We start from the raw sequence: 25,291 nt of genomic DNA on the forward strand, positions 1-25,291 counted from the left end.
TACTGATTGATATCCATGAAAATAAAATAAAATATGTATTAGTAGTAGTAATAATACGATAATTATTTGCACAATCTCTGGAATTGGGTTTGAACGTTTGGTACTGGTGATACATAATCCCGTTGCTCGTCATTACTCATTAGTTAGTATAACTAATTTTTTTTGTCTTCCTTCTATAGTAATCTAATGATCAAATGTACAAAACAAATGTCTTTGTGCCAAAAATAAAAGTCAAGCGTGAAACTCAATTACAAGAGAACAAAAGTTTTGTATGGAGATTAATTTAAATATGATTTGTTCAAAATTAAATCAATAATAATAGATCAATGTGTTATTTATCAGATATCTAATGATATATTAGAGATCAAATAAATATAATATTTTAATAAACAAATAAAGAGTAAAATATGTTTTTCATTTCTAAAATAAAATTCAATTATACTCTTTTCCAAAAAATAAAGTGTACTATTATATTTTCTCTAATTTTAAGAATATATCACTTTTGATTTGTAAAATAATTTAAATAACACTTAAAAACAATTATTAAAGTATTTTATAAACTATTTTTAAAATTAAAAGCGATGTATTTTTAAATTAAATAAATTAAAATAGAAACAAATTGAGAAACTAAATCATAAATTAAATTTATTAGAAATACAAAAAAAGTTTTTTGCCTGTCGATAAAATAAAAACTTAATTTATTTATTTTTTGTCATTTTTCCTTTTAATGTCTCTTTTTTTTCTTTTATTGTCGGAAAATGAAGATTCAAAATTTCAATTTTCAATCTCTTTGTTTTGGTAGTGAAACCATCAAGGTGGCTTGTTAAAGAAAACGTGGTGGCGTTGAGTATAAGCTGGTGGAGCGACTGTTCAGATTTCATCGTCAACGAAGCACCCAAATGAAATATTTAATATATAAATTATAAAAATAAATAACTAAATTATTAAAAAAAAATAGAGAAAATAAATTATTTATGAATAATTAATTAATAATCAATTTTTTATTAGTAAAAACAAATCTACCAATAATTTTAAAAATAAAAAAATTGTTGATATTAAATATATAAAAAATGTGATATGTTATTGATTTTTTTTTTCTTGTCTCATAGCACTGTATCATTTAGTTAATTATTGTGTCTTACCAGTAATCATGTATTGTGGTATTTGAGGTGTGTTGTTGAAAGACTTTAAAAATTAAAGAACTCCTATAAAAGGTTTTTAGGTGTTTAGAGAATTTATTTTGGCAGAGGTTCAATTTGACCCTAAAAAACAAGTATATAAAATATATTTTCAAATTGGAGTTTCGTGAGCCTATTTATCGGAGAACTTAGAAAGACAAACTATAAAAAAAATGGCTTTAGAACTCTAACTCATCTCTTCTTCTTTTTAGACTCCTTTATGGCATAAAAAAATCTATATTGAACATCTAGTTGGTGATTCAAGGTTGTTGGGGGCAAAGAATCAACATTAGTGCGAAGTCTCAAAGTTACTCAAAGCTTAACTTCTACTTACTCTTCTTCTTCTTTTTCCTCAATCCTCTTCAGATTCAAGGTGAGGAAAGTTAGAATTAATTTTTGATTTAGTCTTGAAGTTGCATGTTGCTTGATTTCACTTACAAATGTGTTGTGTTGATTATTTTGGATTGAATAAGTGAAATTGAAGTTTTGGCATGTGAAACATGTGTGAGATAAATTTTGATGATTTTAATCAATTGTGATTACAAGTAGTTATATTGGTTGAATTCGAGTTATTTATGATGCATATGTATGTTTGAATGCAATGCATGTTGAGTTCCTAATTTTTAGGTAAGAGAATGGCTAATTCATGAGTATATTATATGCAAAACTCATCATCGTGTCGGGCGTAGCTTTATGACCTTGGACGTGGCTCTAATTAGGAAGTTTTTGTCTCACTTATGTTGGGTGCAAGATTGGTGGTATTGGATGTGAGGGGGGAGAATAGCCTTTGCCTTGGTCATTCTAGACATAGTTTGAATGGTGTTGAAAGGTGAGAGAATTGTCTTTGCCTGCACTAATGTCAGACACTAATAGAATAACGTTGAACATGAGAAGAGAGAATTATCTTTTAATGCAATGGGATTGAACATGGGTTTTTCTATATCGAGCACAAGTTGAATGACATCAGACATGGATGAGATAGAGTGATTTTTGTCTTGATGGCGTTGGGCGCAAGGTTTGTAGCATCGGGCATGGTTGTAATGAAAACTTGTTGTTTGAATGATTATATGGTGAACATTAATATGTTAGGCGAATCTATTGTATGTTGTGTGTTGACGAGTGATATTTGTTCTATGTATATTTACATGAAATAATATATATATATATACGTCGCGATCTCGGTTGCGATGCGAGATCGCGACGATATATATATATATATATACACACATATACATACACTATTGAGTGTGTATTATGGTGCAAATATATATGTATTGTGTTAAATTTTGAAATCAAATTATAAACTTTCAATTCCTTGTCATGAATTTCTTTGTGACATACTATCATTATTGCTCCATTTTTTCGTTACATAATGATCTTTAGTGATAAGTCATAGTTTCATACGAATATATTATATATTTAGTTATTTTTTTATGCAATTGTGTATTTAATTATCTATTTATACTCTTAGGTTTGAGAATTAAGTTCATAAGTAATATTCTAGTATTTATTAGAATATTATTTTTCTAATTTGTTTAGGACACCAAAAAATTTAGAATCAACCCTAAAGAAAAAAAAAATCGACAAAAATGATAAAGAGAACAAAGTTACAAATGGTTGAGTAAAAATCATGTCACACTCACATATAAACGTTTGGGGTTGAACATTGGGAGAAATCGATTGTTCCACGATGTCAAGAGACAAAATGTTGCATAACTTTTGTAAAACGATTGCATCAGTAACATGTTGCATCATTCCGTAAAACGATTTTATGAGGCTATTAGCTAAGTTATGTGAATTCGTACAACTTTTGGTTATTAGTAACATATTGCATTATTGGGTGTTTGTAATTGTAGTGAGGTGCACTATTCTTTGTGTTTCATTGTCTCCTAATTGAAAAAAAATAAATAAAAATACAATTTAGTTTTATATGTATATGAACAAGGGAACCTTTTAAATCTCTTAGCACCAGACACGATACCGAATTCAAAAAAAATATTTTGCCACCATGCTTGTGTCGCATAAGGCAAAGGTTTAGAGATAGATTATGCAAATCCTCGTAAGGATAGTTTTAACAAGGATTGGAAATGATATATAACATACCAAAACACCAATAAATTGTTGATTGGAGTAATGATTAATTCATGGTGAGGTTTGGAGTTTTAACTTTAATCTTTGAATAGAAAAAAAAATATAGAAGAAACAACTCATTTATGAGTGCTTTTATATTATTTTTACACAATGTTTGATTGGAAGAGAATGATATAAGAAGAACAAAATATTTGTAATATTATGTCTAAAATATTTTTACTTATATTTTTAAATTTAAAATTATAAGAATATAAAGATAAATTAATTTTTAAAATCTCCTATATTTCCTCATGAATTTAACAAGAAAATAATTATTTTTTTCTCTTTTTTTAATCAAACAAAATTTTTAACTCCTTCTTTCCCCTCCCTTCCATTCCCTCCACTGAATAAGAAACTCTTAAAAAAATATATTCTCATTGTGAATAAGAAATGTACCAATAAATCAAACTCTAAAGGAGCATAGTTCAAGCAATGGAGATTATTGGTGGTGATCATTTGCAAACATTCTAATGCCCACATTACTCAATGTTTTATAAGAGTAATAATATAAAAATGAGATAAGATGTGAACATGTGACATGAGATTCTTTGTATATATTTAAGAAAGAGAAAGTTGTTATCTTATGTTAACAATTTGTTAGTCAATTTTAGCATAATCAAGTCAGTCCAGACATAATTAAGTTAGTTCACATGTGATTGAGTCGATCTTCACGTGATCACGTTAAGATGATCATGAAGAAATTGATCAGAGTGTGATGAAGTTGACAAAGAACTTCTCCAAAATAATAGTTTCCCAAATCAACATTATGTTATAGCACAATATTGACTTTTTTGAGCAAGTTGATTGTTTAATGGCTTCTCCATAATAATAATCCTAACATTATGTCAACTTTTTTCTAGAGAAAAAGTAGTAACATGTGGTTTCTTAAACCAATATAATGTTTTGAATATTTTTTTTTAATTCCCTAAGCCACTAAGACATTGGGAAAATCCCCTCACACATTGGAAATTAAATGGTATGGAGACATAAATAATAACACAAGTATAAATGGTGAAGACATAAATTTATTGTGGTTTAACACCTCTTACCTATGTCCATAAGAACATTTTATCATATACTCATTATCACAAAATACATTATAAGTTATTTCATGAGAAGCTCTCCCATTACACACTTCCTTCTTAAGTAGAGTGATAACCCCTCTATTTTTACAATGGGTGGTCACCTCTCTTAATTGGTGGTGTCTATTCTCATCACAACATTTTCTTTTACAATATAAATTTAAGACTACATTTATAAATATCTCACCTCTCACCTGCATCTCATTATAATAATGATTTTTTTAAAAAGAATCATGTCTCATTGAATTTACCTTTTAACTTTTTACATACATACATACTGATAAAAAAATTTAAATATTATTTTCAAAAATACTCAAATAATTAACAAATGAATATAAGCCAAAATTATTTTAAAATGTGTAAAAATCAACACAACGCATGCAAATACATGAATTGCTATTTGGTTTCTGTTCCACATTTCAATGGAATCACAAAACACTAATAGCAATATGAGTTAAAGGTTACTTAATTATAAAAGTTATTTAAAAATACATAACAATTACCCAACTAATGATTATGCAATAAAAAAAAATCATTTTTCATTAAAATATAATATTTAAGATTATGTTCTATAACTTATAACTACTTAAGATAATGATTATTTCAATTTAATTAGTAATTTAAGAGTAGATGTTCTTCAAATAATTAATTCACTTCATCCTTTTAAATAAGTTATTTAAGTCATTTTAATTTTAAATAATTAACTTAATTTTTACTCCAATAATTTTTTTTATAATATTTAACTCACAAATTTTTTTATCTCTAATATAATATATTATTTTCTTACATTAATACATACAAATGATAAACAAGTTACGAAGAATAAATGTTTATGTAAACGACTTTTATAATTTTAAACAATAAAAAATCATATACATTATATTAAAATAATATTTTATAGTTAGTTAGCTCTTAAATAACTCCAATTAGACATAAACTAAAAGTTGAGTATTAGGTAAATTATAATAAAAATATTTGAATTTTATCCTTTCCGATGATTCTATCTTATTTGAACAATTTTTTTTTGGTGAATTTGTTTTAACAAAATTATTTATACACCAGAACATTGTAACTTTATAATAATTTTTTACTTATTATTTTCTTAACTATACTTTTAAATTTAAATGTTAGCATTACTTTAGTTTAAGTTTAAGTTTTTTTATAACAGTAATTTTTAATTTTTTTCCCATAAAAAAATGACATAAAACCCAACCAATTGAGTTAACACTTAGCGGAGGCAGAAGTTGAACCTAGCAGAAGCAATTATGATTCTCCTCTGAATCGAACTTTCCGCGAAAACGTAAATTGCTTAGTGTTGTTGCAGAGCTACAGCTACCTCAATGGCTCAGATTCCCAATCTAGACAACGCTCCCGTCAATCTCACATCCGTTAGGTCGAATCCCCACTCTTCTCAAATTCATTCTCAAGTTCTCGCCATTCACAATTTTAATTTCAACTATTTTTTTCTCTCGTTACGTTCAGGGAGCAGTCACAAAAGGAGCTCGTCAACATCCTCCGGAATGTAATTTTTGCTTCTGAATTTTTTCACCATTTCTTTTTGTTCGTAGAAGAAAATTGAAGTTCTGTGCCGCTATGTGATTTCAAATTATGATTTGATGTTCGATTATCGACTGTTCCGTCTGTTTTGATTTTGCTTGCTTTTGCTATAATGGCACTTAGTATTGAGTTGGTAAGTGATTGTGATTTTTCATCTCGTGTTCTTGTAGATTCGAGGAAAGAAGTGTTTGGTCATTGACCCGAAGCTCGGGGACTCCCTATCGGTTATCATACAGACATCCATTCTCAAGGCATTTTTCCTATTCTTAGTCATGTGCTGGGTTTGCTTATTTCATAGATTATCAATCCATGAATAATCTGTCATAATTATATTTTTCTAACGTTTTAATACAATGCTAGTTGGTTGTTTAATTGAATTTGTTTAAACTTCAACGTTTCTGTGTACCTATGCCTGCACGCCCATATACATTCAGAAGATCATCTTTCTTTTTCCCATAGACCGTTGTGTACCTATTTTCACTTTTTGATAATATTGAGAGGTCACACTGAATTACAAACAGGAGCATGGAGTTGAATTGCGGCATCTTTCTGGAGAGCCAATTCAAACTGACAGCGGCAAAGTGGTTTACCTTGTTCATGCTCAGCCTAAGTTGATGAGATTCATATGCTCTAATATTCACAATGATGTATCAAAAGGACTGCAAAGAGAATATCATGTTTATTTTGTCCCCCGCCGCACTGTTGCTTGTGAGAAAGTAAGCTTTCGTTGGAAATGAATCTATTTCCATTAACTTGAACATAATGCTTTTTATTTCTAAACATGATATCTCTATGTCTACAGCATAATTTTTTTTTTCTTGTGTAGGTTCTTGAGGAAGAGAAGTTACATCATATGATCACAATTGGGGAGTATCCCTTGTATACTGTACCAATGGATGAGGATGTATTATCATTTGAACTTGATCTCTCTTACAAAGTGAGCTGTGCATATTACTACTTCTGCTCTGTGCTCTTGCTGATTTATTTATTGAGTTTCTTTTAGTGTTCTTAGAATTTGGGTTTGGACCAAACTGAATCTCACAAAACTGGCTTGTAAGATCATGATTGTTTAAGGTTTTATAAGCTCTACTTAGGTCATATCTTTTAATTTATGTGGGACTAAACCGCCTAAGAGTCACATCCCACTGGTTGCACTCTACAACGTCTAAATTAGCCTTTGTAGTCAGCCCCTTCGTAGGTAGCCCTTCCTGGCTTAGGGGTAACCATAATTAAGACACTTCCCAACAATTGTAATTTATTGAATTTATAATTTTATGGTTAGTATTTGCTTTGACTAATTACTGATTCTTGTTTTCCTTCTCTTTTTTATAGGAATGCCAAGTTGATGGTGATACAAGTTCACTCTGGCACATTGCTAAAGCCATTCACAAACTTGAGGTTGTAGTTTTGAATGCATATGTCCTTGTTGATTTTATTTAGATTTAGAACAATTAGCAATTTAGCATCTAACAAAAATGGAGATAATCCCTTTGTCCGTTTATGTAATATCATTATCATCATTATTAACATGAAATCTGACATGATCTTGATCTGTGTGTTACGTACTTGTAATTATTTCATTTGATCTTATTGTAGTATTCTTTTGGAGTGATACCAAATGTGAGGGCAAAAGGAAAAGCATCTGTGCGTATTGCTGACATCCTAAACCGAATGCAAGCTGAGGAACCAGTCAACTCATCTGATGTAATTATGCTCTACTCTTTTTTTGTCTTCAAGTTAGAATAGAAGAACAAACAAAAATAATGTTTAAGTTGTATTGAATTTAAAACACACCATTTAATCCTCTGATTATCTTCTCTATTGTACAGATGGTTGTTCCAGAGATAAATACACTAGTCCTTTTAGATAGAGAGGTACATCCTGTTTTCCATCTCATCCCTATTATTCATAATTTTTAGTGTCTTTGGGGATTTTATGATAGGTGCCCTTGTACTGTGTGATTTATGAATTTGTTTGTTACTGCTTAAAGAGAGCATCTCCTGTCCAATTCATTTATTGTTCATTACTTCATAAAGTTTTGTTCATTACAGATTTTTGTCCAAAAGTGAGCTGAAAATTTGGAAGTTAAACAAATCATTACCAGTTCTTGTTACATCCATTCTTAATTTTCTATTTGAACATTAACTTGCAATTCTCTTTTTGAGGTCCTACTATTTCAGTTGTTTGGATATGAGTTGTTTCCACATGGATGATGGTAATTGAATTTGGGTATGCTTTGATGCAGGTGGACATGGTTACTCCTTTGTGTTCCCAATTAACATATGAAGGGCTACTTGATGAGGCAAGTTAATACAGAAGCAGCCTACATTTTTATGAATGAATATCTATTGCATAAAAGATTTGGTTGTGTTGTTATTTGATATTTGATCAGGCTTTTGTTTTGAGGATATCCCCAAAACATGTTCGGTCAGCTATTACGTTGTGGATTTTCTAACGCATGTTTCGGTGATTTTGTCAAGTAGCTTTAGAATTATACGTAAACTTCATGAATTGTTATAGTACCATGTCTTACAAAGTGGATTTGGGTCTAACTTAACCTTACAAAATCAACTTGTAAGGTGAGGGTTACCCCCCACTCATAAATTCTTTATTTCCCTTATCTCTAATCGGTATGAAACTTGAGTTTTTTCCAATATGCGCTTTCATGTCCAACATTATTGGACTTGGTATGTAGATAAATGAGGAGTGATCCTTTTTAATGATCTAGGATAGCTAAAACTTGGGTTTTTTCTAAAACACTCTCTCATGCCAAACACTATTGGGCTTGGTGCATGTATTAATGGTAGATGACCCTTTTAGAGTGGATCTAGAATAGTTTTGATACCATCTTAGAAAGTGGATTTGGGTCTAACTCAACCTTACAAAACCATGTTGTAAGGTGAGGGTTGTTCCCTACTTATAAACTTGGGTTTTTTCTAATACCATGAATTGGTCTTCAGCAAAAATATCACTATTGTATTATGTGTGAATAGGTTTGAAGTGATGACAGCTATTTTTATTTCTATTTTCTTGAATTTGTATAATTGCAGTTTCTGCACATCAACAATGGCTCTGTAGAGCTTGATGCATCCATTATGGGTCTTCAACAAGAAGGGAAAAAAACTAAAGTTCCACTTAATTCAAGGTAAGTTACATTTTCACTTGCCCTATCTAGTTAGCAATACAATGAGACTGTTTTTCTATGACACGATTACATGAATGGTTTGTATCATGTTTTTTGTCACTTTTCCAATCTGTTCTTCTTTGCCGGGAACTTTTCAATCTGTTAGTGAGTAGGGTAATTTGCCAAATATTCATATTATCTCTCCTTTTAGATATTTTCTGATACCCATATACTGACTTGATTCATAATGGTTTTCTGCGTGATTAATTGAAGTAGATCATATATTTTTATATTTTGGAAGAATGAGAAACAAAATTTTCTGAATATGCTTGTGTGCTTTTCACCCAGCAAAATGGTCTTATTCACATTAAAGAGTATTACTAAGATAATTAATGTCAAAACAGTTTACAAGAGTGCTATTTATATACCACTACTTAAGATGTGTTGAACTAGCTATACCAAGTATCTAGGCTACTTGGAAAAATAAACATTTAAGAAGCTCATTTGCATATATGTTACAGAAAGTAACTCAAACAAAACAAAAGGGACTACTACTTGTTGCATTCTCTTTTTAGTATCATTTTAATGTACACATTGGCATCAATTGATCCCTGTTTCCAACTTCACATAATGGTTTTGGGTTATTGTGATTGTTGTTGTAAACATGATCTCAACTCCAAGAAGGTTTCCCTTTCATTCTTTCCTTTGTTAATTTGATTGAAGGAATCTCAATTTATTGGTATCACATGATATTCGGTAAATACATGGTACTAAGGACTTGATTTTTTATTAAGCAATATTTGAGTTTTGTTGGAATTGAAACTCTTGCTTAGTGGGTACCTTGAATATCTGTTTGCATATAATCAAAGTTGTTAGAGGGTGTAAACCTTGAATGACGCTTATATTACAATAATTTCTTTTATCTGTTATGCTGTAGCAAAAAGAAATATCTTTTCTGGATGCCCATTTTCTCCGAAACCTCTTTTTAGCCATAGTTCAGACATCCATTTTCCATTTCTTTACACTTCTTTTGTTGTTCATTTTCCTTTTGCTCATAGTATTTCTTTAAATAACATTTCCTTGTATGGATTGTGTTAGTGACAAGCTTTTTAAGGAGATACGGGATCTCAACTTTGAAGTTGTTGTCCAGGTTGATTCATTTTTTACCACTTATAGCGTAGTTATCATTTAATAATCTCTCTCTTTCTCTCTCCCACACACAGAGAGGAGTATAGATAAAAAAGTCTTTGGCTCTCTTGTAGTTCCATTTTCTTAGTTGCTGTCTGCAGTATTGCAGATTTTACGTCAAAAAGCTACTTCCATGAAGCAAGACTACACAGAAATGACAACTACTGTAAGTAGATGGTCTTTTACTTGGACATTTATTTTACTGCCAATTTTGCAAAAGTATCTGTTTTTGTAACCAAACTTTTCATGTGATAGTAATAGCAGTGAATCCACTGATGTCCTGTTGTTTCCTTTTATTTCTTTGAAATTATAATACACTAAATTTTCCAAGTAGTTTTGCTGCTATGCTTTATGGTCAGAGGTAATTTTAAAGTTGGATGCTTGTTTGATAGATGCAATAAAATTACAGCTTTAATAAATTGTGTTGAAAAATTTTCAGAAGCACTTTATAAAGTTTTTATATAATTGGGAAAATTAAAATAGATTTGTAAAGACTTTATAATATATTGCTTTCCATGACATCCAGACACAGACAGTTTCCGAGTTGAAGGACTTTGTGAAAAAGCTGAACTCATTGCCAGAGATGACTGTAAGAACATTTTTGTTGTAATTTTGATACTTCATTGAGACATTTTCAAGATTCTCTTTATCAAATCATAATATGCTTTAAATTATTTCCCCAGAGGCACATTAATCTTGCTCAGCATCTTTCAACATTCACATCAAAGCCTTCATTTCTAGGGCAGCTTGACATGGAACATACAATTGTGGAGGCCCAAAGTTATGACATGTGAGTTTATTTTGAATGCAGAGTATTTAGTATACTTGATGGTATTATATTTTAAATTAATATAATTTCTCCATGTATATGAATTAAGTAGGTTGTGATATCCTGTATTTTGGAGGTGGCTAATGCTAAGGTTTATAACGGGAATTTGTTCTAGCTAGAGCCCCTTGCTTTTGACTTGCTGGCCTCAAAATTTTGTGGGGGTAATTATAAAACATAAATTTCATACGATCATTTGCAACAAGTACCGTTTATTGACTTGTATTTAATTGCCCAAGATAGGAACTAGTAGTTTAGTATTGTTGTTTGGAACATATAGCTTTATAGCTTCTTCTACTTGAAAACTTAATGTTTCTGTTTGAGGTATATATTTTGTGCCCTTTTCTTGTTCACCATGAAAATTTGAGGAACATTCAGCTGAGCCCAACATTTATGCCCAAAATTTCATTCAATATCAACTTTCACTGTCAAAACTTACAAACCAAGATTTTAGTAAACTTTGTGGACTGGCATTTTACACGTGAATAAAATCTAAAATGCCATTTGGGAATCGTATCATCAGAGACATCATTTGGAAATTGCCATTGGGATACTGCAATCCAAGCTTTGTTTTACTTGTAAACAATAAGGTAGTGCATCAGGTATCTGTTATCCTGAACTGCTAATAGTAATTTGTTAATTAAGACTTAAAATTGGTTGTATGTGCATAATGTCGTATTATAGTTTTGGTTATAAAAGACAATTGAGCTTTATTTGGTGTTCATAATATTTGACTCCATATAATTTAAAGCTTAAGATACATGTGAAGCAGCTTATACTTTTTGGATGAACTTCAAATGACAAGGAATGAACTTAGAATACAAATGATTCATTTGCAAAATCAAATTAAAATGGTATTGTTTGCTGGGCCATTGTCTGCAATTGACTTGCTGTTGATGCATTACAATCACAGTTTGCTGCATGCCTGCATGTCCATAACTTGAGGTTTTTATAATGTAAACTTAGGCTGTTCATATATGCAGATGTTTTGATTATATTGAAGAACTGATCCATAAGCAAGAGCCTTTGACAACAGTCCTACGCCTTCTAATCTTATTTTCTATTACTAATTCTGGGTTGCCAAAGAAGCATTTTGACTACTTCAGGCAAGCTTGCATGTTTCATTGATATTTATCCTGTTTCATTTTTCATTTTGTTACTTATGTAGATCCTTGGGACTCACTAACCTGATATTATTCCCATTTTTTCCTTTCGTACAAGATACTATCAGATTTTATTTTGGACTACTAAGTGTTTTCTTGTATATTTTTAACTTCCAATTTAGGAGAGAACTACTCCACAGCTATGGATTTGAGCACATAGCAATGCTAAACAATTTAGAGAAAGCTGGACTATTCAAAAAGCAGGTATAATACACTAGGTGTTTAGTTGCAAATGCAAATAGATTATGTGTTTGTTATTTAATAATTAACTCTTATTGTGCATGTGATCATTTTAGGAGTCAAAAAGCAATTGGCTTACTATAAAACGTGCTCTGCAACTTGTGGTTGAAGACACTGATACGGCCAAGTAATTTCTTCTAAATGATGTGATCCTTAGGCATTTGTTTTTTTTTTTTTTAAATTATATCAAGTTCGCGGTCTCAATTTAGATCTTCTATGTGAACATGGTAATGGGTATGTTTGTGAAAGAAATAAAATATGCTATACATATTTTCATTAAATGATAAAAATATAGAATAAGCATCCCAAATCCTTAATATATGCCCATCATTTTAAGGTTAATTTGTTGTTGCAGGCTTCAAGCAATAATTGTCCCAGTTTCATTACCAAAAAAAATAATCCTAGTTTTCTAACCATTGTTGTGATTCAGGAATTGTGTGTATTGTTGTACACATACCAATCTTATTTATAGAGTGAATACAATAAATGATAGAGATACTAATCTCTAATATTATGGAAACTAATCTAATCGTATCCCTAATTGATAGTGAGGATAATAACCATAATATATGTATCCATGTCAAAACCGTGATTGGCGTTGTGTATTTTAGGAAGTTTTATATTTGCTATGCTGTATTTCTGTAACAGTCTTATGCTGCCATTATTAGATTTATTTATGCAAGATTAATCCCGTAATCATAGGGATTTGTCTCCTTAGAATTAACTGTCCATATTTCCTAAAATAGGCTGCAGATTCATGTATATATATAGAGGTTTAATAACCTCATAAATCAATAAGAGAGAATATTATTTCTTCTAAATTTGAGATGGTATCAGAGCTCCCGATCCTTGGGAGTCTCTGACCGTGCCTTTAAACCTAAGTCGCAGCCTTCATTGCTGCGCTATCTTTAACCTAAGCTGCAGTCTTCATTGCTGCGCTACCTTTAAGCCTTGTTGCAGCCTTCATTGCAGCGCAACCCTCTCTACCTTGATTATACCTGGTTATGGCTGAGGTCGTGAATCTGGAAACTGGGGACAGACCCCAGATTGCTGGAGAATTGCAGAATGTTCATTCCGCTTATCGGTTAAATGGGAAGAATTACCTCAAATGGTCTCAACTCATTAGGACCATCTTGAAAGGAAAAGGAAAGATCAGTCACCTGACTGGTAATGCACCTGATGAAACAGATCCCAAATTCAAATCATGGGATGAAGAAGACTCCATGATCATGGCGTGGCTGTGGAATTCGATGGTCCCAGAAATCAGTGATACCTGCATGTTCCTTAAATCAGCAAAAGAAATCTGGGAGGCAGTCGAACAAACTTACTCTAAGGCCAAGGATGCTGCTCAAATTTATGATGTAAAGGTGAAAACCGTGGCTGCCAAACAAGGAAATAGATCAGTTACAGAATATGCCAATCAACTCAAGTCTCTATGGATGGAATTGGATCACTATCGAGTTATAAAAGCAAAGTGTTCAGAAGACTCAGCAATTCTAAAAGAATATATTGAACAAGATAGGGTCTATGATTTTTTGGTAGGCCTAAATCCTGAATATGACCAGGCCCGAATCCAAATTCTGGGAAAAGAGAAAGTCCCAGGGCTTAATGAAGTGGTAGCCATTATCCGAAGTGAAGAAAGCAGGAGAGGGCTGATGCTGGAAACCTCAACCACTGAAAGCTTGGCAATGATAGCTGAAGGAGGAACAATCATGGTTGCTAACCAGAGGAAAAACTGGGTTCCCAGTATGGAGAAAAAACATGAGGAGGTTTGGTGTACCCACTGTAACAAGCCGCGCCACACAAGGGAAAAGTGCTGGAAATTACATGGAAAGCCCCCAAGCCGAGAATGGGGGCTAAAAGATGGAAAAACCTCAAGCCGAGAATGGGGGCCGAAAGGAGGTCCTCCCAAAAAAGGAGGGCAAGGGCAAGCATTCATTGCTAATGGACAAGGTGAAGAATCTGTCCAGCTGAACCATGAAGAGATAGAACGGGTAAGATCCATCCTCAGTAAATTGGAGAAGCCCACAGGTACATGCTCCTTAACATATTCTGGTATGTTTCCACTTTCTTTTGGGCTTAATGCTTCAGATACACCATTTACACATTACTGGATATTAGACTCTGGAGCCACCGACCATATGACCCCTCTACCCAAATACTTCTCCACATATTCCCCATGTCCTAGCAACAAGAAAATTTCCACAGCAGATGGAACTCTTATAACTGCAGCTGGACAAGGAGAGGTCCAAATAAGCCCATCCATGACATTAAAAAATGTCCTTCATGTCCCTAAACTCTCCACCAACCTGATTTCTATACAAAAACTCACAAAAGATCTTTCATGTAATGTTGTTTTTTATAGCAACTCTTGTATATTGCAGGACAAGAACTCGGGGAGGACGATTGGACATGCTAGAGAATGGAATGGCCTATACTACATGGAGGACCCTAATCTGCCTACCAAGAGTCTCATCTCTCTATCCACCATGACCAACAAAGAGAAAGCTCAACTATACCATTGTCGGCTAGGACATCCTTCATTTCGAGTTATAAAAGTGCTTTTCCCTTCTTTGTTTAAAAATTTAAATGTGGAGAGTCTCCATTGTGAGGTGTGTGAGTTTGCAAAACACAAGCGTGTACCTTTTCCCATTAGCAATAAGATGAGTTCTTTCCCTTTTTTTCTTGTTCACACTGATGTATGGGGTCCTGCTCATGTTCCTAATATCTCAGGTGCTAAATGGTTTTTAACCTTCATTGATGATTGTACCCGGGTGACTTGGGTTTTTTTATTGAAACAAAAATCTGAAGTTAGCTCCGTGTTTGTTCAGTTTATCTCAATGATTAAAAATCAATTTGGGGTCGGTATTAAAAGAATTAGGTCTGACAATGCCAAGGACTACTTTAATCTTGTACTAAACTCTTTTTGCCAAAAAGAAGGGATAATCCATGAGTCCTCATGTGTGAATACGCCCCAACAGAATGGGATTGCAGAAAGGAAGAATGGGCACCTATTAGATCAAACTAGAGCTCTACTTTTTCAAAACCATGTTCCTAAGAGATTTTGGGGAGAAGCCCTCCTTACTGCCACCTACCTAATCAATAGGTTACCCACTAAAATCTTAAACTTAAAAAGCCCCATGGAAGTTCTATCCTCATTCTACCCACACTTACATCCTACAAATAAACTCCAACCTAGAATATTTGGGTGTGTATCCTTTGTGCATGTTCATAGTAATGAAAGGGGAAAATTGGACCCTAGGGCTGTCAAATGTGTTTTCTTAGGGTACTCTACCACACAAAAGGGATACAAATGTTTTCACCCCATTTCAAAAAGATTCTGTGTCAAGAGATGTCACCTTCAACGAACAAGAGAGCTACTTCAAACAGCCTCATCTTCAGGGGGAGAATGTAAGAGAGGAAGATGAGACTCTCATGTTTCCAAATATGACATTTGGACCTGAAATTGGGACTAATGGCATTGCTGTCCCTGAAATTGAGGGAAGAACAGAACCTGCACCTGAACCAGCGCCTCCAGCACCTAATGGCGGAAAATTTGGAAAAAATCTGGTATATTCAAGGAGAGAAAAGGCCATTCTAGAATCTGGCAATGTCCAAGAATCCAACCCACCATCATTGCATGAGGTAACACCTTCGAACCCTATAAACTCCAATGATTCTAATGAGTTTGTTTCTGAAAATCTAGAAGCACAGGTGGACCAAACTCTTGATCTACCCATTGCCCTTAGAAAGGGAACTAGAACATGTACCCAACAACCACTTTACCCACTATCAAATTTCTTATCCTTTGAAAAATTCTCACCTACCCATAAAACTTTTCTCACTAATCTCAACTCCACACAAACACCTTCCTCTGTATCTGAAGCATTATCTGACAGCAAATGGAAACATGCCATGGATGTGGAAATGGAGGCGTTAAACAAAAATAGGACCTGGGAACTTGTCACTCTACCTCCTGGAAAAAAACCAGTAGGATGTAAGTGGGTATATGCAGTAAAGTACAGGGCTAATGGGACCATCGAACGTTACAAGGCAAGGTTAGTGGCCAAAGGCTTCACTCAAACCTATGGAGTTGATTACTTAGAGACATTTGCCCCGGTTGTTAAGATGAACACGGTCAGAGTAATATTGTCATTAGCAGCAAGTTATGATTGGGATCTGCAGCAGTTTGATGTGAAGAATGCATTTTTGCATGGAGACCTTGAAGAAGAAATATACATGGAGTTGCCCCCTGGATACAATGGACAGGTTGCTGCTGGAACTGTTTGCAAATTAAGAAAGGCTCTATATGGGCTGAAACAATCCCCAAGAGCATGGTTTGGAAGATTCACCAAAGTTATGACAAGTCTGGGCTACAAACAGAGCCAAGGAGATCACACATTATTTATCAAACATTCAGTTTCAGGGGGAGTAACAATTGTATTAGTGTATGTAGATGATATTATAGTAAGTGGGGATGACAAAAGGGAACAACAATTGTTAAGTGAATGCCTTGCCACGGAATTTGAGATCAAGACACTAGGGAGGCTTAAATATTTTTTAGGAATTGAAGTGGCTCACTCCAAGAAAGGAATCTTCATATCTCAACAAAAGTATATTACTGACTTGCTTAAAGAAACAAGGAAGACAGGCTGCAGACCAGCAAGTACTCCAGTTGACCCAAATATAAAGTTGGGAAGTATGGAGGAGGATATTGCCGTGGACAAGGAAATGTATCAAAGACTTGTGGGCAGGCTTATTTACTTATCTCACACTAGACCAGACATTGCTTTTGCTGTGAGTCTAGTCAGCCAGTTTATGCATCAACCAAAGGAAGCACATTTACAAGCTGCTCTTAGAATTGTCCAGTACTTGAAAGGGACCCCCGGAAGAGGGATTTTGTTCAAACGAAATAAGAGTGTAAGTCTTGAAGCATATACGGATGCGGACTATGCAGGGTCAGTGGTAGATAGGAGATCAACTACTGGATACTGCACCTTCCTTGGTGGAAACTTAGTGACTTGGAAGAGTAAAAAACAGAGTGTAGTGGCTAGATCAAGTGCTGAAGCAGAATTTCGAGCAATGGCCCACGGAATATGTGAACTTCTATGGCTGAAGATTATATTGGAAGATTTGAAGATAAAGTGGGATGAACCTATGAGGTTATATTGTGACAATAAATCTGCAATTAGCATAGCCCACAACCCGGTGCAGCATGATAGAACTAAACATATCGAGGTTGACAGACACTTTATCAAGGAAAAACTTGACAGTGGCATGATTTGCACACCATATGTATCCACTCAGAATCAACTTGCAGACATACTCACCAAGGGGCTGAACTGCACTCACTTTGAAAGAATTATATCCAAGCTGGGAATGGAAAACACCTATTCACCAGCTTGAGGGGGAGTGTCAAAACCGTGATTGGCGTTGTGTATTTTAGGAAGTTTTATATTTTCTATGCTGTATTTCTGTAACAGTCTTATGCTGCCATTATTAGATTTAGTTATGCAAGATTAATCCCGTAATCATAGGGATTTGTCTCCTTAGAATTAACTGTCCATATTTCCTAAAATAGGCTGCAGATTCATGTATATATATAGAGGTTTAATAACCTCATAAATCAATAAGAGAGAATATTATTTCTTCTAAATTTGAGAATCCACAATATCTGTAATATATTCACAATATCTGTAACACTCCCCCTCAAACTGGAGCATATATATCATATGCACCAAGCTTGTTACAAACGTAATCAATCCGAGGTCCTTTAAGCGATTTTGTGAACACATCCGCTAACTGGTCACCGAAGGCAGTTGGAGGCAGCGGTCGGAGGCGGCGACCGGAGACGGTGGTCGGAGTCAGCGACCGGAGACGGCGGTCGGAGTCAGCGACCGGAGACGGCGGTCGGAGTTGGCGGTCGGAGGCGGCGACCGGAAGCGGCGGTCGGAGACGGCTATCAAAAGCGACAGTCAGAGTCGGTGACCGGAAGTGAGTTTGGAGGCGGCTGTCGTTGACGGCGTGGCGACCAGAGGTGGCGGTCAGAGGCGACAACTAGAGGCAGCGGTCGGCGGCGCGGTGACCAGAGGCGGCGGTTGCTAGCACGGCGACCCGAGGCAGCGACCAGTGGTGGCGGTCGGCGGCGCGGCAACCGGCGACACGACGACCGGAGGCTGCGGTTGGAGGTAGCAACTGAAGGAGGCAATCAGCTGTGCGACGACTGGAGGCAGCAGCCGCCGGCCGGAGGTGGCAGCGAGGGCCTTTGCAAGAAGAGAGAAAAATATATTCTAAAAGAAAAGAACCTAAGCTCTGATACCATGTTGTGATTCAGGAATTGTGTGTATTGTTGTACACATACCAATCTTATTTATAGATTGAATACAATAAATGATAGAGATACTAATCTCTAATATTATGGAAACTAATCTAATCATATCCCTAATTGATAGTGAGGATAGTAACCATAATATATGTATCCACAATATCTGTAATATATTTACAATATCTGTAACACTAGTATTGGTATTCTGTTTCTTTTGTTTATTTATTTATTCTGTGATTATACAATCAGAATTTCTCTGTTGTTCAACATTATAATTTGTTTTGCAGTAGCAATTAATGACACTTCTAGTATTGGTATTCTGTTTCTTAATTTGGCTTTGTGTATATAGTGCTCGGTTCATAAGCAGATATATGCATGAAATTCTTGCAAATCTCATGGGGTTCTATTAAGTTGTCATTGTTAATTGTTGATAAGCAACTGTTATACAATTATCTACTTATTATAGTTCTGTTTCACTACTTACTATTAAAATGGTTTCCTACTAGGACAGCCCCAATGATATTTCTTACGTCTTCTCTGGATATGCACCACTTAGCATTCGACTGGTCCAGCATGCCATTCGATCTGGATGGTAAATCTGAATCTCTAATAGTGAAGGTCTCCCTAGTTCTTGTTGAACATGACAATTACCTTTCTTATTCTGTTATTTACCTAAATACGTAATTGTAAATAAATTTTATACAGAAGTTAATGGAACTGTAAATTTCATCACATGCATATTTATATCTGACGTGGCTTTTGTTGAATGCTTTACTTGTTAGACATAGTTTAAAATGCTAAACGTCCTGCTCTGTTGCAAGACATTAGTTTTTTGCTCTGTTGCAGGATATTTTATGTAGAAAACATAATATTACTAGAACATTTTTTTTCGTTTTTTTAAAGAAATAATTTTCATTGAGACAGAAATAGTAAGTTTAAAAAAAAAGGATAAGACATTCTCACAATAAAATACAAAAGAAACACCTAGAAACAAAGTTTGAGACATGTAACAAGGCATGCCAATCTCCCTACATATCTAGCAATGAAACCCCTCTAAAGTCTAAGCAGTCCATATGAATATGATAAAAATGAAGGTTGTTTGATATTAAACAGCTATTTATACCCAATTAGAGTTTCTTAAAGCTTCTCATTTTCCCTTTTGGTGCATTATTGCATGCAATGCATTCGCTTTTGCTTGAATATATCATTGATCGGTTGAGTGATTATATTAAATTTTAAAGTGAATTTATTTGCTTGGGTAGTGAATTAAGCTTAGTTGTTGACCAACTGATACATTACTGAATGTCATTGATATTTTAGGCGTCCTGTTGAAGAAATTTTGAAGCTACTGCCTGGACCTCATTTGGAAACAAAGAGGGTTAGTACTTGTCAAGTTGACCCACTGAATTTTGTTTTAACTCATGTTATAGTTCTCAACTCTTACTGAATGTGTTTTGTCATGTCATGTTTCCAAGTTCTTTAACTGTTTGAATCAAAATCACATAATTACTAATTTTCCATTCACCTTTTTTAATAGTTATATTTTAAATTCTTGCTCTATTGCTTGTACAGGGTGGATTCTCAAATAGCCCATCATTTGACACTTTATCAGGGGTTTCAACCAGCATAGCTAAGTATGCTTACATCAGTGCTAGTTTTTAAAATTCTGCATCCTTTCCTTTATCATTAGTAAAATGCTATCAAAAGAAATGTTATAAATTCCAGGTAGTTGAATGCTAACCATTTCATGTAATGGTTAAGTCACTACAATAAACATTTTGAAATTATGGCTTTAATAATGTTCAGTCAGATTTTGTTATATATGCTATATTATACCCACAATCGTTTACTTGTGGTTATGGATGATATCAATTAGCCCCTAAGCTGTGCTTTAAGACCTTGCAAAATCTACTAACTGTAGGGGGGATTTCAACACACTTCTATTTGTTTTAGTTTTTGGTGATAGGTTCTTAAAAAAGAAAGCTGTTACTGTTAGAACTGGATGGTTTACATTTGACATTGGTGTGTCAAAACTTATTGAAATTTGGAGTCTTCAAGGAATCATTTCTTAACCTTTTTTTTCTCTGGCACTTCACATATTTCAGAGTACCTGATGGAAGGCGTGCCCTGGTGCTTGTTGTCTTTGTTGGGGGCGTTACATTTGCAGAGATTTCTGCACTTCGATTTTTGAGTGCTCAGGTGTGTCATAACTAATGCCTATTTTTGAATGTCTCCTAGACACTATGTTAACCAATACAATGAATACACTTTTCCTATAATTTAAATCTAATTTTTTGAATAGGGTTATCAGTTCATAATATATCAGTTAAACAGACTTCCGTGCTTGGTAAATTTGTGTGGCCTAGCCTGGTGGATGAACAATTTATTTTTTATTTTTGATGGGGGTTCTCTAATTATGGAAATCTGTGGTTGGTGCTCTTTTATCTTCATTCTTCATTGAGCACAGGAGAATAGTGGACAGATATCAGGATAATTGTCTTCAAGACCTTATTTGTGATAACATGACTCCAAGAATGGTACAACGGGTAATCTAATAAGGATCAAATTGTTAAGTTCAAATAATTAAAGTTAAAATAATATCAAAGCCAATCAAAGTTGAGTGGATTTCTAAATACACACTACTTAAAAGGATTTCAAAATCAATTCCTATTTTATAACTTACCAAACACAATTTCTTTTTTGATTCAAATTAATTCTTAACATTTGTTTTCCAAACACATTCTCAGAGACTTCTAGACTCTAATGAATTATTGACACGACTCTCTATGATGCGATATACTCATGCAAAAGGTCTCAAATGTCTGAAACACCGAGTCTTGGAATGTGGAACCACGGAGTTTTAACTGAAAAGACTATGGAGATAACGATTTGGATACAATAATTAGAACTAGAGGAAGGATAAATATAGTGGCTGCAAGAAACAAATGGGTTCTAGAAAAAAGTTGGTCTTTAGATTTACTAGCTTGGCTATCAAGAAGAGATCAACCAAGGTAAATATGGATCTGATATGGTGCATAATGTTAAGTCTGATGTGGGAAGAATAATAGTTGGCCAGCATAATGAAAGACCTTCCATTTGGATGGTTTATTCTAGAAGGAATAGGCAGGACCCCAGTGTAGTTAGTTAGTAGTAGTGTGAGCTAATTCACATTCAGAGTATGTAAGAGGAATGGTGTGCGCATGAAGAGGGGGATTAAGGGGGAAGAAGTCTGTCTAGATCATTAAGTTGGTCGGCGAGAATATAATCAATATATCTCTTAGAAGCTGTTGCCCTGTTTACCTATTTGTACTTACTCTGGGATTTGTTTCCCATTCAAAAATACTTCTCGAGACTATATCCTTTATTCTGGTTTTTAATTTGGTCTGACCTGCTGGATCTAAAGGAGGATTTCATTCCTTAGTGATGGTTGCTGTCCATGCCACTGAAATATTTTTACCATACCCCTCAAATTGGACTAGATACTTGTATCGAATTTGATTTTTTGGTGGATCCAGAAGGGATTATTCAAACCATCCCAATAGGATAAAAGAACTGGTTGGGAGAGAAGCAAAATACAGTCCATAGGGGATACGGTGTTGGAAAAAGAAACGAGGGAAAGCAGGAAAGACAATTTTGGACTTGAGTAGAATATTTGATGGTTAGTACTTTCAAAAATAGGATGAACATGTTATTACTTTCAAAAGCCGAACCTCAGGAACATAAAGATAGGGATAAAAATATATATTTTCAAATGTACCATTATTCAAATCGTATTTCCAATAGTGTGGTGGTGTGGAATGCAGAGTGGACAAGTTGTTTTCATAACGTTTAATATATACGTATTTGATTTGGTTCAATGTTGGACTGTACTGGGGAATTTATTTTGTCTCTTCCTTATATCCTGCTTTATCCAATTAACCGGGCATTGGGAATAAATCTTCTTGATAGGGTCTTATCCCCTAATTCTTGATGTGGTTTATTTTGCAGGAGGGCATGGCATATGATTTAATTATTGCAACAACAAAAATAGTCAATGGCCAAACCTTGGTTGAAACATTTATGGAAAAGCTAGGTTGATGAATGAGTGTGCTTTTGTCATTGTATCATCTGGGTATCTGTTTGTTTGTGATGGTGAGTTTATCTTGATGATGCCTTACCAATGCTGTGCCTAAGCGAGTTACTTTTGGACGATGCTGAACTGATGCTGTGTAGAAAGCTTTATTGATGCTATAAAATCCTCCTCTGTTGATTTTCTTAGAGAGACAATTAGGGGGACAGGAACCTAGTCTTTTGAGGGCTGTCTGGAATTAATGGTATGAGCGCTATTTTTCTCTGTGCTCTATTTCTATGTGGCAAATGATCGAGCATTGTGTGCAATGGGTTTGCCCACTATATTAGTAGTGTTATTCTTCGTTTTAGTTGAATTTGTTAAGTGACACAAGTCCTTTTCCCCCATGGAAATTTAAATGGCGGCAATATCAATTCTAGACCTTGAAATCTCACTTTTGATTTTTTTTTTTACCAATTATACTTTTGGTATGAGAGCTTAAATTTTATACACATTTTGGTTTGACTGTTAAAGTGCTTTTGTACATGGTGGGGATCAACCACTTTAAAACATTTATGTATTATTTACTTGTTTATTTCCCTTTTTTGGTTAATTTTTTCATTTACTTGATATGTATGAAATATGAATATACCTTTGACGCATTATAAATAGTCCGAGGACTTTTGTTCACCTATTTTAAAAATAGTCCACTTTTAGTCCTTATTAGGGAGGCTAACATGATATAAAAAAATTAAGATTCTAAATATTTTCAGATTAGTGGGAAAAACGATCACTTTTAAATTGGGGAACCAAAAGAAAACTATATCCAAAATTTGAAGACAAAAGATATTCAAGCATTAATTAAACTATGCAAATGTATCTTAATTAATTTTTGGTGCACCTACATGATATGATTAACTTATTCTCTCATTGGATTATTGTATCTTTTTATATCATAAACGGGAATAATAGATTTAATTAACACACAATACACAAGGAAATAATCAGATATAATATATATTTTTCTTAACTATAGTATTTGTATGAAGTATTTGTTATTGAAAGAAGTGACTAATCTTTGGTGGGAGATTGTGTGTGTACACAAGGTAGATATCTTCTTCCAAGCATAATTTATTTCAAGTTTAAGATTAGAATTCAAACATTAGACAACTTAGTTAAATAAAATAATTTGTTATCATTTATGTTAATTAATATTGGTCAAATAATAATTTATATAATATATTTTGTAATGAGCATTTTTTTTTTGAGAAATAAGGAGTTGCACTTTTTGTGGGTGCTTGTTTTTCTTGTATTACTGAGTGCTTGTGTACAAATAATATTTTTGACAATTGTATGTGTAATTTCTTTGGTTTGAACTTTATATGATTTTAGTGTCGTAAATTTCTCAAGCTAAGTAAGCTTTTTTTATTTTATAAATTAACTAAATTTAGTCTCCCATCTTCTACCTAAAATCTTCTATTAAAATTTATAGACTAAAACATTAAATTCCATCACAAAATAAAATCTCAAAATTTTCGGTTATCAAACCCTAATCTCATACCTTATAAAATCCTTTAAACTTTATAGAACTTTCACGAACTTTCTTAGTTCTAAATTTTTAAAATTATTAAATATCTCAAATACATCATAAACCCCTAAATATTTAGGTAAAATAATCAATTGAGAGTTTTAAGTAGAAAAATACTAATAAGGGGACAAAATTCACTAAATTTTAAAATTAGAGGCACTTAATTAACTAAAAAAAACTTAGGAGATTAAAATTGCACATAGGATAAATTAGAAAGACATAAGTGACAATCAAACATTTTTCTTAATATTCCATTCATGTCATAATTAAGACACATTTGGATAAATAACAAAGTCAAGGACTTATTTAATAAGAGTTAAAGTGCTTAATTAAATAAACTTATTTCACGATGCTTCACCTTAAAACTCATTGAAATGAGTTTTAAGAAACACTTTTATAAACTTGACCAAACACCTTCAATTTTTCACCTAAGTACTTATATGTGACAAGTGAAAAGAAAATTCTATAAGATCTCTTTCAAATGTCCCTTTAATTGAGAAATTTGAAAATTGTTTCTTTTTTTCTAATATATTTTTTATATATTGGACTAATTTATATATGCATATAAGATTATTTCAATTTAATGATTAATTTTAAGTTTAAATCTTAAATATGTAATTACATTAAATATTTATAAATAAAAAAACTCATTATTCATAATAGCCTTATTTGACTCGAGTAAAATTATTTCTTTTAAAGACACATGCAGTCTCCTCGAAAAAGAAAAAAAGAAAAAAAGAAAAAAAAAAGACACAAGTAATACTGTTAATGAACTAGTTAATTCCAAGGTAAGTTTAGTTTGATCAGAGCTTGGAATCGGTTCCTGGCTTGGTGTATATTAA

The 25,291-nt window shown here is 33.3% G+C and overlaps 2 protein-coding genes across 4 annotated transcripts; both read left to right on the plus strand.

The window, feature by feature from the left end:
• The first annotated feature begins 5,603 nt into the window (after positions 1-5,603).
• Positions 5,604-23,456, plus strand: ATVPS33 (Sec1/munc18-like (SM) proteins superfamily). Of its 2 annotated transcripts, XM_020374067.3 has the most exons (22): positions 5,604-5,783; positions 5,873-5,912; positions 6,118-6,198; positions 6,469-6,663; positions 6,774-6,884; positions 7,280-7,345; positions 7,544-7,651; positions 7,777-7,821; positions 8,193-8,249; positions 8,998-9,092; positions 10,170-10,221; positions 10,369-10,425; positions 10,786-10,848; positions 10,943-11,049; positions 12,069-12,191; positions 12,371-12,452; positions 12,545-12,615; positions 19,325-19,405; positions 20,134-20,191; positions 20,386-20,447; positions 20,919-21,012; positions 22,801-23,456. In XM_020374067.3, exons 1-22 carry the CDS (start codon positions 5,731-5,733, stop codon positions 22,888-22,890), a joined length of 1,791 nt encoding a protein of 596 aa, XP_020229656.2. In that variant the 5' UTR covers positions 5,604-5,730; the 3' UTR covers positions 22,891-23,456. The 2 variants fall into 2 exon arrangements, 1 of the variants encoding a protein (XP_020229656.2); XR_003805222.2 differs by lacking the exon at positions 22,801-23,456 and having other exon boundaries at positions 19,320-19,405; positions 20,919-20,998.
• Positions 12,622-15,010, plus strand: LOC145949591 (uncharacterized). Of its 2 annotated transcripts, none has more exons than XM_083059982.1 (2): positions 12,622-14,519; positions 14,873-15,010. In XM_083059982.1, exons 1-2 carry the CDS (start codon positions 13,493-13,495, stop codon positions 14,905-14,907), a joined length of 1,062 nt encoding a protein of 353 aa, XP_082916108.1. In that variant the 5' UTR covers positions 12,622-13,492; the 3' UTR covers positions 14,908-15,010. The 2 variants fall into 2 exon arrangements, with proteins under 2 accessions (XP_082916108.1, XP_082916107.1); XM_083059981.1 differs by having other exon boundaries at positions 12,622-14,543; positions 14,873-14,949.
• Positions 23,457-25,291: the final 1,835 nt, after the last annotated feature.

This window comes from Cajanus cajan, chromosome 7 (assembly GCF_000230855.2).
Source record: "Cajanus cajan strain Asha chromosome 7, NIPB_CcT2T_4, whole genome shotgun sequence".
NCBI lineage: Eukaryota > Viridiplantae > Streptophyta > Magnoliopsida > Fabales > Fabaceae > Cajanus > Cajanus cajan.